Consider the following 12,547-nt stretch of genomic DNA (forward strand, 5'->3'; position numbering starts at 1 on the left):
GATGGAGGAGGAGGGCAGAGAAGCACAGTGATGGAGAAGGTGAGGCGCTTAGAGATAAAGAAGGGAGAGGGGCTATGTATGTGTGTAAGAGACAGATGTAGCCATCATTTTGGTCCCATGCTTTTGTGAAAAGACCTCCATCTATCGTGGGCTGTATTTTATATTGGCAGACTAATCTTTAGGGCTAGTTGGGTACAAGAACCAGGACAGGCATGCACCCCTGTAGCTGCACCACTGTATACGTGTGTGCGCGCATCTATGTGTGAAAGAGAATGTGAGAGGGAAGGATATTTACAGAGGTGTAACTTAACACATTGGCCTCATCTTAAAATACTCATCCTCTGTGATGGTTCTCACCATCTCCAGTGGCATAGGCAGAGCCATTTCTAGAAGGGGGCGAGGGGTGCGACAGCACAGGGTGCTACCCCAAGGGGGGCACCAGGCAGACACTTTTAACTAATCTCATCTCTAGTGAGAGGGGGGTGCACTACTTGGGAGTTCTACTGGGGGGCACTAAAAGGGGTCATTTTTTGTACTAGCAGAGGATATCAGGTGGCATTTTTGTGGCACATATGGGAGCATTATTAATACTGGGGACTAGCGGGCATTATTAATACTGAGGGCACAATTGTTTTCTGCCATATAGTTAATGGGAGCATTCAGGAGTGCAGCGGGCACAGTATAGGGCAGTGTTGGCGAACCTATGGCACGGGTGCCAGAGGTGGCACTCGGAGCCCTCTCTGTGGGCACCCACACCCTGGAAAAAGTCTATGGTGTACCAATATGCGTTAGACTTTTCCTGCAGGGCACACTATGAACGGCACAGGCAGCGCACTGAATGTATGCAGGCTATTATAACTAAATGATAAAGTACATGGAAGATATACTATATTGGACTGTTGTATTCAGGGTAAATTGCTGTGTTGGCACATTACGATTAATAAGTGGGTTTTGGGTTGCAGTTTGGGCACTTGGTCTTAAAAAGGTTCACCATCACTGGTATAGGGGGTAGCAGAAGGATGACACTGTTGGGGCACTAGAAGGGAGTTTGTTCAGAAGGTGGAAAGAATTATAGAAAAGTGAGGAATCTAAGATGTCTGTGTGAGTCTAGACATGGCTGAAAGAAGTTGTCATGGCAGTCTGGGCCGTCTACAACATAATTAGAAGTGAGGAGGATGGAATATGGTAGCTGGCAGTGGCCACCACAGAGGGCTAGCTTTGTGAGGTATTTGGTGCAATATTTTGGGTTACACTATGGTATTGCTGGCACTTGCCTACTTGTGCTGGTTCTGCCTACTGTCACTTTGGAACCACCTACAGCATGGGGCCACTCTTTATTTCGTTTTTCAGGCCAATTTAACTTTCCAGTCTGCCCCTTCAGACACACATTCCCCTATCCTACGGATAGAGGATAAGTTATTAAGGGACAACCCCTTTAAGGACCCCACTGCACATGAATTTGGTCTGACTTTTTTGCCCTTAAAGGGTTAAGTAATGTCCAAGACTGAAGCTACTGTATCTTATTAGTACATGCAGATGCAGTAAAGGCCCCCACCTCTTCCCTCACCAAGCACTAATGTTTCCTTAAATAAAGCAGGGTTGCCAGCAGGCAGTGTAGATTACACATCTAGCAGCTGTCTGACATTTCACCGTACGTTCATTCTGGCCACTGGCAACCATGCCAACCTGTACGGACAATCCATCTGAGTACTCTAAAGACCAATTGAGAAATCTGTTAATTTCACATAATGTACTTCTGCCTCAGGGTGATCAGAGAAAAGCAGTCTATTTGCAGCTCTACCTCAAGCATATTCTCCCTAAAGAAAAGGAATCTGCTGACTTTTCAAGCGATGATGAGGACATGTTATCAGAGAATGATGTAAGTGCTGTGCCAGGCTTGAGGATGATGTGTGTGCGGGATTTAGCAGCATGACGGGTCGGTGATTTGAGTGATTTCAGGGCATTTTGCATTAACGGGTAAGTTGTGCCCTGCAACACTTGTTTTTTAATTACAGTTGTTTGCAGTTTGTTATACAGCATGACAAGGGAACTGTTGATGCCCTCCTTTACCCTATACTGTATTCCCAATATAAAGCTATTACACCGGAAGTGGACAGTTATTAACCATTATAAACCACATCCTCATCCCCTGAGTTCCCCCCCCCCCCAAATTCCCAGCAAAACATCCCCACCATTACAAGCATACAGTATATAAAGTTACATTATAGAACAAACTCCTGGTAAGATGGACATGATCCTTGAGGCCCACATTCTGGATGTCCCTGAAGGCTTGACCATCCTTGTCATGACCCTTGCAAGCTCCTTCTTAGGCTAGGGCTACACAGCACTTGTGTCGAGCAACAGTCAATGGTATCACTCTGCGACGTGACAGTTGCACCAAAATTTCTTGCGAGTGTCGCGTCGCAGGGCGACACCATTGACTATCATTATAAAAAATGTTGTGTGACTTTTCAACGAAAAGAAGTCACGCAACACACATGTAGCCCTAGCCTTAAACTTATCCCTCAGTGGGCCCAAGCCCTCTTTCAACAGGGGCATCACTACTATTGACCAAAACAATTATGGACTAGCTGCAGAGTCCTGAAGTGGATTTTCTCTTTCCCAACCTCCAGCACCATTATTTTCGCAATATTCCTAGCCTATCCCATTTCCTCCAAATGCTGTCCTGTTGGCCAACCCCCAGGCTCTACCTATAGTCCGGCCTCACTTGATTTTTATCACATGTAAAACATCTGTTGTGTTACTACCGGTAGATTTTAAGGAAAGAAAATCGGGGAGAAGCCTAACCTTTCCTGACATCCACCACATATGTAAGGCAGCATCTAGAAAGAGTTCTGCTATACATGTATGGCGCAGAAATAGCGTGAATTCTGCGGCTGGGCCCACAGCATCTACAACTCTACTCCTGCTGCAATGTTCTGGATCAGAGAACTCAACTCAAATCCTGGAATTTCTAACCCCTCAGATGCTATAGTAAAGAGTGACTGCAGCATCTAAGCAGTTGATAGACGGGACTCTGTTACTTTATTGTCCTTAGCCCATGTGGGAATTATTATATATTTTTTTTAAGTATAAGGCTACTTTGACATTTGTGTTTTTACTGGATCCATCATGTATCGGTAAAAACTGTTCCGTTAGGATAATACAACCGGCTGCATCTGTTATGAACTGATCCAATTGTATTATCTCTAAAATGACCAAGGCAGATCCGGCGCTAAAACCATTTGTAAGTCAATGGGTGACGGATCCGTTTTTCTTTTTGTATCCAAGAAAACAGATCTGGCACCATTGAGCTAAATTGTGTTTCATGCCGATCCTTGTTCTGTATCCCATGACGCTCTCAAAACGCTGCTTGCAATACTTTTGTCCCCAAGCTTTGAATATGGTGACAGAACAAAGGTGTAGCTCCAGGGGGTATAAGGAGGTGGGGGACCCTTGCATGGTGGGGTCCACCAAGTCAGAACTCTGGTGAGCACATTCTACAACTGTACAGGCAGTTTATACCTGTGGCAAAGTAGGCTTCCTGCCGAGCCACTCTCCATCTGCTAGGCCATGGGCCACTTTAGGTCTACAGCCTACAGAACAATAGGACCACCATCAAGGCATTAGCATCCAGTGAGGCCGTACTGGGACGCCAGTTTAGGGGAGGCCGACCTGAGTGGTTTTGGCGAGAGGGGGCTGGCAGTGTAGGGGTTAATGTTCGGAGGCATTTGGTGGGTGGGGTGTAGAATGGGCGGGTTAAGGAGTTTATATTAGGAGGAGAGTACCGGCGCCATTTTAGTGTGGAAAATAAAATGAAAGAACTCGCACAATGCAGGAAGTGGAGGCTGTGATCCAGCAGTTGCAGGCAGCGGCGGAGGCTCGGGGACCCGAATGGCTGTAGGAGCAGGTGTCCGGCGTTCTGCAGAGGGCCGCGGTGAGTACAGTCAGCTCACCGCCAGTTACAAGACGGCGGGTGCGTCCGCCGGCGCGCCTTAGTCCCGATGTGACCCCCAGGGCTCTGCGCCAGGTGCGGAGCCCCTCCGGGGACCCTCCGCTTAGGGAGGTTGGCAGAGTGCCTGCGGCCAACTCCCTCCCGACGCGGGAGGAATCCTTGTGCCCGGCGGAGCCCACGATCAGGCAGGCGAATCCCTCCCCCCCCCCCCGTCTTCAACAGCGCGAGGCTTGGACGCAGGACCAGGTGCGGCGGGTGCCCCCAGTCCGGAGGAGGCTGCCCGGCGTGGGAATGAATTGGTGTAGGTCGTGGCTGTGCGCAGGGAGATGGCGGACGCACACAGGCCACAGGAGACTAATGGGCAGCATGGCGGAGGCTCCACCCACCGTGGAAGGGAAGGCGAACAGGGGCATGTGCAGAACCTATCCCGCAGGCCTGATGCTGGGATATTGGTGCCGCATGGAGAAGTGCCTCTGGGGCTGGGAGGTGAAGATCGGCCAGCGCAAGAAGATTATCAGGAGGCAGGACCATCAGCTGCGGGGTTCACAGCCCCCCGGCAGCTAGATGAGGCTAACTGGGGTACTGTTAATGCATGGACGGGCTGCCCAGGGGGGGTTGGGGGGGCCACAAGGGGACCTGGGTAGGGGCTTGGGTCAGCTTTTTCATAGTTTGGCAGGGTGGGTTTCGGGTTTTGGGGCGCCAGGTGTTTTCCCGGTACCAGGATGGGGGCTGGAGTTAGCGGGGGAGCTTGCAGTGTGGCGAGCAGGGCATGCGACTGTGTCAGTGCATACGCAGGTCGGGGGGGAAGAGGATAGACTGAAGGTGGACGACGCAGCGCGTGGAGAGGTGTATGTTTGCTTTGAGGGACCGTTGGAGGCGCATTTGAAACAGGAGGTGCGAGAACTGATTTGGAAGGGGGAGTATGTGGAAATTTTTTCCTTGCTCCCCCTGGAGAGGTTTAATTTAGATAAAGGAAAAAAGGAGGACGGGGAAAAAAAGAGGAAGAGGAAGAGGAAAAGACGTAGGTTTCGTTTAATTCCGTGTACTTTTTCTAATTGGCTCCAGGCATTCTTTATTTTGGCCAGTGTGATGGGGGAGAAGAAGCCGGAGTGCTGTTCGGCTCTTTTTTGTTATATGGATGCGTTCCGTGTACGGGGGGCTGGTTGCGATACGACGAGCAGTTCCGACAGAGGATGGCGGTGCGAAGTAAGATTAGATGGGATCATAAGGATATCTGCTTATGGATGTGGGTGATGGCTCCGGTGCGTACGGGGCAGTCCTTTCGGGGTGAGTCGGGGGGGATCAGGGCAGTCAACGTTTTCGATGGCTTCAGCAAAAGGGCTTTGCTTCCTCTTTAACGAGGGCAACTGCAGATTCGGGGCAAAATGTAGGTTTAAACATGTGTTCGGCCTGTGGCGGTAATTATGGATTCAACCTTTTTAGAGGGGGCAGGCAAAAAGGAGGGGAGGCCGCTGGAAAAGGGTCTGACTCCGGTACGGGTGGAAAAGATGGGGCCCTATCTAAGTAGATACTCTAATCAAGGGGTGGCGGAATTTCTGAGGGACGGTTTTACTAAGGGTTTTTGTATTCCTTCGGCGCCGTTGCCGGTTTTTATGGGGCGAACAAATTTGCGTTCGGCGACTGAACATCCGGAGGTGGTATTGAAAAAATTGGCAAAGGAGGTATCCTTGGGGCATATGAATGGCCCCTTTTTTTTTATCTGCCTTTGGCCAATTTGAGGATATCACCTTTTGGGAATTGTACCTAAGAAGGAGCCGAATAAGTTTTGGCTTATTCATCATTTGTCTTATCCTAAGGGAGCGCTCGGTCAATGAAGGTATCGATCCGGAACTCTGTTCGGTGGTGCACACTTTATTTGACGCGGCTGTGGATTGGGTGCGTAAGTTGGGGGTTGGGGCGTTGTTAGCGAAAACGGATATTGAGGTAGCGTTCCGTCTTCTGCCAGTTAATTCGGAGAGTTCGCATTTGTTGGGATGTTATTGGCAAGAGGGTTATTTTGTGGACAGGTGCTTACCGATGGGGTGTTCGGTGTCATGCACATACTTTGAAGCATTTAGTTCATTTTTGGAATGGGTCATTAGGGACGTTTTCGGGTTGTTCATCCATTATTCATTACTTGGATGATTTTCTTTGCTGGGTCCCGGTTTTGTTCGTTGTTGCTGAGCACCTTGGAATCAGTTTTTGGTTTGTTTGGGGTGCCATTGGCGGTTGGAAAAACGGTGGGTCCCACTACGGAGTTGACTTTTCTGTGTATAGTCATTAACACTGAAAGGATGGAATGTCGTTTGCCTGAAGAAAAGGTACAGGATCTGCGGACGGTGGTTGACAGGGCAAGGAAGGCGTCAAAGATCAGATTGAAGGATTTGCAGTCATTGCTAGGAAAACTCAACTTCGCGTGTCTGATTATGCCAATGGGGAGGATTTTTTGGTGACGTTTGGCGGGGGCTACGGCGGGTGTGACGGCCCTGCATCATTTTATTAGGTTGGGGAGGGAATTGAAAGGGGATTTAGCGGTGTGGGCGGAATTTCTTCAGCACTTTAATGGTAGGACCTTGGTTTTGGGGGCAGCTGTGGATAATTTTGACTTTGAATTGTTTGCGGTGGGGGGCTCTGGCTTTGGGGAGTACTGCCATGGTCAATGGTGTGCAGACAGGTGGCCGGAGGCCTGGGTGGAGAGGGGATGGGTTCGGAACTTGGCACTGTTTAGAGCTTTTTCCAATTGTGCTAGCAATGGTGTTGTGGGGGGATCGGTTTAGAGATAAAAAAAAATCTGTTTTCATTGTGATAATCTGGGGGTAGTGCAGGCCATTAATAGTATGACTGCATCGTCACCGCCTGTGGTTCGTTTGTTGCAGCATTTAGTCTTGGTCTGTTTGTCGCTGAATGCTTGGGTGGTAGAGGTACATGTGCCGGGTGTGTTTAATAGTATTGCAGATGCCCTTTCTCATTCGCAGTGGGAGCGGTTTTACCAGTTGGCACGGGGGGAGATTTTGAGGGATTGGAGTGCCCGGAGTCCATGTGGGAGCTGTTGGAAGTACCATAGACCGGCTGCTGCAGGATTCAATGAGTACTGGGACGTGGGTGGCTTACAGTAAAGTGTGGCGAGAGTGGCAGCGGTGGTGTGAGGAGTTGGGCGCTCAGCAGAATGACGGGGATGTCCCGTTATTATTGTTCCTAGGCCATGTGAAGGAGCTTGACTGGTCTGTGGCGAAACTGAATAAGTGGATTGCGGGGGTGGCTTTTGGTTTTAAATTGAGGGGTTGGCCGGATGTGACAAAACGTTTTTAGTTAGGTGTTGCGGGGTTGGTGGCGCGGTAAGAAGGCTGAGGACAGGAGGAGGCCAGTCTCTTTTGAGTTATTAAAGTTGGGTTTGCAATTGGATCTGGTTTGTCGTTCGTGTTGGGAGGTGAGGCTGTTTAGGGTAGCATTTTCTTTAGCGTTTTTTGGGGCGTTTCGGCTAGGGGAGTTGGTATGTAACAGCGTGCGTGTTATTGGCGGGGATTATTGAGGGAGGACGTTGTGCTTTCAGGCGACAGGGTAGTAATTAAAATCCGCAGGTCAAAAACGGATAAAGAAGCTAAGGGTAGTTATGTTAGGTTGTTTGAGGTGCCTGGTTGTTCCCTTTGTCCGGTACGATGTTTGCGGGAGTATGTCTTGGATGGTGTGGCGGTGGTGGGTCCATTATTGAGACATGACGGGTCGTATTTATCGCGTTACCAGTTTTAGCGGTGTTTAAACGTTGTTTGCATAAGCTGGGTATTGCAGCGGATGATTTTACAGGGCACTCGTTCAGGATAGGCGCTGTTACAGAGGCGGCTAGGTTAGGAATGAGTGATGAAGTGATCAAAAGATCTGGGAGATGGGAATCAGTTAGGTTTAGGTCCTATATTCGGGTGGCATTGTTGTAAAAGTTATGCGGACTGATTTGTTGTTGTGTTTGCTTTGTTGTATTTTTCAGGTTCCAGCTCGGCTTTGGTTTAGATTCTTGGGCACTCCTTCGTGTTTTGGGGCGCTTTGAGGGCGGATGTTCGTCATGAGGGTCGGCAGTTGGGGGACGTCGCGGTTGTTCGCTGGCTGGGGGTGAGAGGTATGTTGTGGGAAGGGGTTTTAAGTTGGGTAGGTCCCCGGATGTGTTGGTGCTTCATGTGGGGGGGGAACGATTTGGGGGTGAGGCCAGTCAGAGAGCTACTACGGGACATTAAGTTTGATTTATTGCATTTGTGGTCATTATTCCCGGGCGCCGAGTGTGGCGTGGGGCACGATCAGTGGAGAGCCTTTAATAAGGCGAGGATTAAAGTTAACAGGGTGTTGGGAACATTTATGGCCAGGAATGGTGCGGTGGCGGTGTGACATTCTGAATTGGAGCCGGGTGTAGGGGCATTTTGGAGGGGCGGATGGTGTACAGCTAAATGCCGTGGGTATTGATTTGTGGTCTTTGGGGCTTTAAGGAGGAATTAAGAGAGCACTTGTGTTGTGGAGGAACACGCAATCCTGAGGGAGGTTTGTCAGGTTGCGCGTTGTTGGCGGTGTGAGGTCCTTCGAAGTTGGTGGTACGGATGCTTCGGCAGAATGGGAGGGCCTCAATGGTGGGGCTGGACTCCCATGGTTGGACAGTTGGCTCGGATGAAAGGTGTCCGTCAGTTGGTCTCCGAGCTGGTGCTTTACTGCTGGAGGCAAGATGGATGTGCCAGTTTGGGGAGTTGTGTTAAACAAATTTTGGGCTTCAAGGACCTCCCTCGTCAGGGCTAAAACATTGTGGTTATGTTATTTATGGTTATTGTATTTAATTTTAATAAACGGCTGCTGTGGCCATTAAAGTCCAAATTTGGTCTCAGTGTTTTATTTACTGAGTTTAGAGTAATAAGGTGGGTCAGAGCAGGGAAGGGAGGCCCCCGGAAGATTAGCCAATAACCTACTCATGGTGCAGACATTGCAATGATGTCACTGCATTGCTTGTGTTAGGACCCTAAAGTCCCTTTACACGGGACGATAAGAAGCCAATTGTCGGGAAGGAAGCATTCCTTCCCGACAGTCAGCTGCTCGCTCAGTGGATGTGAAAAGCTGCATTTACATGTAGCGATAACCTCCACAGAATGCTGTTTACACAGCACGATTTGTTACCCAGAAACGATAATTTACTTGCAAGCGCTAACTAAATTTTCACCCGTTGAACAACCATTTTGCCCGTTCATCCGGTGATCGGCTGCAACTTTAGAAAGGCAGATTGTTGGGAACGTTCATTCCCAATAATCTACCTGAATATCACTCCATCTAAATCCACCTTAATAGTGCAGGCAAGAGGATCCCTCGCCATGCTGATCAGGGTGAGTCGAGCAAGCTTTTTGTTTTTTATGGGACACGAAGGTGGCAATTATTCTTGTGTGTGGATCTTAAGAGGCATGATTACTTTCTACAGGACAATGGGGAAGGGGGAGAAGATGGCTAGAAGGTTGGAGGAGTGTTTAAACTAGGGACTGGGGGGGAGGGTAATTACATTATAGGAGGGGAAGATAGTGCAGATAGAAACCTGGGGCGAGGTAATGGAGCTGGGGGAGGAATGGAAGGAGGGCATAGAACAGTTCATAAGGAAAGGTGTAGGGTAAAAAAATATACATAAACCTCTCAATTCTATGTACACTAATGCCAGAAGCCTGACTAATAAAACAGATCTTCTCTAAGGAAGGACAGCGTTCTGTCCGAAATTCGTCGGTAGAATTTTGGCATCTGCAACTATCCGTAGTTGCAGAAGTGACGTCATTGCTGCTCCGTGAGAGCGCGCGCCGCAAACTCCTGTACAAACGGACAATAGATCCGCAAGAGTGTGTGTCCTGGACAGCGCATAGAAAGAGACAGACCTTGTCAAAGTCAGCTACAAGCTAAACAGAAAGTGATTGCAATACCGTGGGTACCTTTCAGCAGGGGGGGACTACATTTAGTTTAAGGGAGTGTCATTGATATAATTTATAAGTGTATATGAAAACTGCAGAGTTTGTGCGGTTGCTCAACTTCGGCTGACGGCTTGGAGGTTGAATGGGCAATCTTAAAAAAAAAAAAAAAAAGGATTATTAAATGCAGTCATAGATAAATTAATGCAGAGAAGAAAACAAGTGACGTCAAAAATATATCTTCAAGCTTGGAAGTCCTTTCTGCTGTCCGTTTCTGAAGTCTGGAACCCTTCCATGGCTCGGGATGTCAATATAATATTGGATTTTTTGCAAGCAGGCCTAGAGAAAGGTCTCAAAGTAAGTACTCTGAAAAGTAAGTACTCTGAAGGTACAAGTATCGGCCCTAAGTGCCTTTATGGGGACCAGATTGGCTGAGTTGGAGTTAATAAAGAGGTTTTTAAGGGAGCTAGTAGAATTCATCCTTCCTTTAGTACTCCTCTAAAGTACCCCCGTGGGACTTAAATCTGGTCCTCTCGGTTCTAATGGATGCTCCCTTTGATCCTCTTGCTGATATTTCAGAAAAGTTTTTATCTTTGAAAACTGCGTTTCTTCTGGCAATTACCACTGCCAAAAGGGTGGGAGAAATTCAAGCCTTCTTGAGATTCCCCCCCCCTCCCCCTCTCAATCTTACAATTCTTGACGATAGAATAACTTTACGGCACTCTCCAAATTTCCTTCCTAAAGTGGTCTCTAAGTTCCATTGCCATAAAGCAATATCTCTTCCATCTTTTTGTTCTCAGGCAACTTCAGAAAAAAAAGATTTCAGAATCTCTGAGGGTGGGCTAATGCAGAGCAACACAGTAAGACAGGAGAACTGAAGGAAGGAAGAAAGTTGTGGGTGAGGAGATGAACAGGAAAAGTCCAATATGTAGCTGCCACTTTAGCCCCTTGGCTCTGATCAAGCTGAGGGAGTGTGGGTAAATCTCTTACAGCTACCTAGCACAGACCAGTGAGTCCATGTATGGATATAGAGTCTAGTGGAGATAGGAGCAGTATTAGCTTATGGACTCCAGCACCAGTGACCGGGAGAAGCTTAAAAGTACCTGGACACAGTCGAACAACTAGGCGCAAAGTTGTCCATTACCACATGTAACAGAAGCCCTCTGTCTGAGATATTTTGTTTAATTATGTCGAACCCCCGAACAAGGTTTATGGGCAAAATAAAGTTGCGAACTGTTAAGTATTAAAAGACATTTCGACTCTGGAAAGAGGACTGACCGCACAGCCTAATTCTATAGAACTATTTTGGGCATGAGCCTTGTGAGCGGTTGGTCAGAAACAAGACCTCCAGGAAATTCTTTAACCCCTTCTCTGATCTGGGTGATTTTTGGATATGTTGGTCACCCAGATCAGGGCTATCAGGGGATGTCACATTTGTGGGGATATTGTGGAATTTGGGGTACTTTTAAATGCTTTATAAAAAAAAATGTTTTTCCTGCCTGGAGATGATTGGGTTACATACAGTATCTGACCTAATTATCTTCCAGGCACAAGAGAGGCATTGTGTGTCCTGTATGGGAGTGGCCCAGATTGTGTGGTTATTTCTATTGGTCTGTGTGGTTGTCTCCCAGTTCTCAATCGCGTCCAGAGGGGAGGTCCCCTTGCATGGGACTTGCATATAAGGCCAAGTGTGGTACCAATAAAGTCTGCTCTTCTAACCCTCAACTTGCAGCCTCGTCTCGTGTTGTAGGAAACGGCTATATCACTACTAGCTCTTGTAAGAGCTGCACAGGTACTGGGAATCACAACTCTGCTTGGAAGTCTCTGGAGCAACTCTACAGCGCCACTCCGACTAGGGGAGAAGGACGTCGCCAACGGTTGATACCGTTACACCACATGCCTCTATGGACATTGTGGATCAGAGTTTATGAAAGTATTCTGCAGATGCAGAGGTTTTTGCCTTCTGTTAGGGAGACCGCCCTGTGGATTGCTAATTACAAGTAAGAAGTTATTATATCCAGTACCTGAGTGCTAGGGTGTGGTCTAAGTCTAGACAGATATAGAGAGAAGGAGAACTCCTCAAGTTACAATTGCCAGGCCTGTTACAAGGATTACAGCCGAGCTATTATTTTGATTACTTTTGCTATCTAAATGAACTGTACTGACTACCCTGAGACAATTGATCAAGTAAAGTTCTGTTGTTTATAACCATTTACTCCTCGTCATTCCTACCACCATCTTTTGCGTCACGAACACCAGGGACCCTGCCACCAAGGCACCTCAACAAAAACCCATTCCACTTAGGGCACCAACAGAGTGCCCCGAAGGAACTGTTGCTGTCCTTCCTTTCCCGGCCTAGGGAGCGCTGCTAACCGTGGGTAAAACTACTACTACCCCCATTGGCCTACCGTAGCTCACGTGTTGCCCCTGCGAACCCAGTCGCTGCAGTTCAACCAGGGCATTTTCTACATCTTGGGCGGAAGGCGCCTACGCTTCCTTAGAGGAGATTTGTCAGGCAGCCACTTGGTCTAGCTCGTCTACTTTGTTCAAACATTACAAAATAGACGTAATTTCTAATAAGGACTTGACCTTTGGCAGAAAGGTATTGTCTGCTGTTATCCTGCCCTAATCAATTTCTCTATTAATCCTCCAGGTAATGCCGTTGTGGAGGCGAGAGTAAAAAATA

The 12,547-nt window shown here is 48.0% G+C and overlaps 1 protein-coding gene across 2 annotated transcripts in view; it reads left to right on the forward strand.

Moving 5' to 3' along the window:
* The first annotated feature begins 1,671 nt into the window (after positions 1-1,671).
* LEMD1 (LEM domain containing 1) overlaps positions 1,672-12,547 on the forward strand; it is an 81,632-nt gene continuing 70,756 nt past the window's right edge. For both annotated transcript variants that reach the window (XM_040423974.1, XM_040423976.1), the window contains exon 1: positions 1,672-1,879. In XM_040423974.1, the coding sequence (XP_040279908.1) occupies positions 1,679-1,879 (201 nt within the window). In that variant the 5' untranslated portion in view covers positions 1,672-1,678. The remainder of the gene's footprint in view (positions 1,880-12,547) is intronic.

The sequence above is a fragment of the Bufo bufo genome, chromosome 3, assembly GCF_905171765.1.
Source record: "Bufo bufo chromosome 3, aBufBuf1.1, whole genome shotgun sequence".
Lineage (NCBI taxonomy): Eukaryota > Metazoa > Chordata > Amphibia > Anura > Bufonidae > Bufo > Bufo bufo.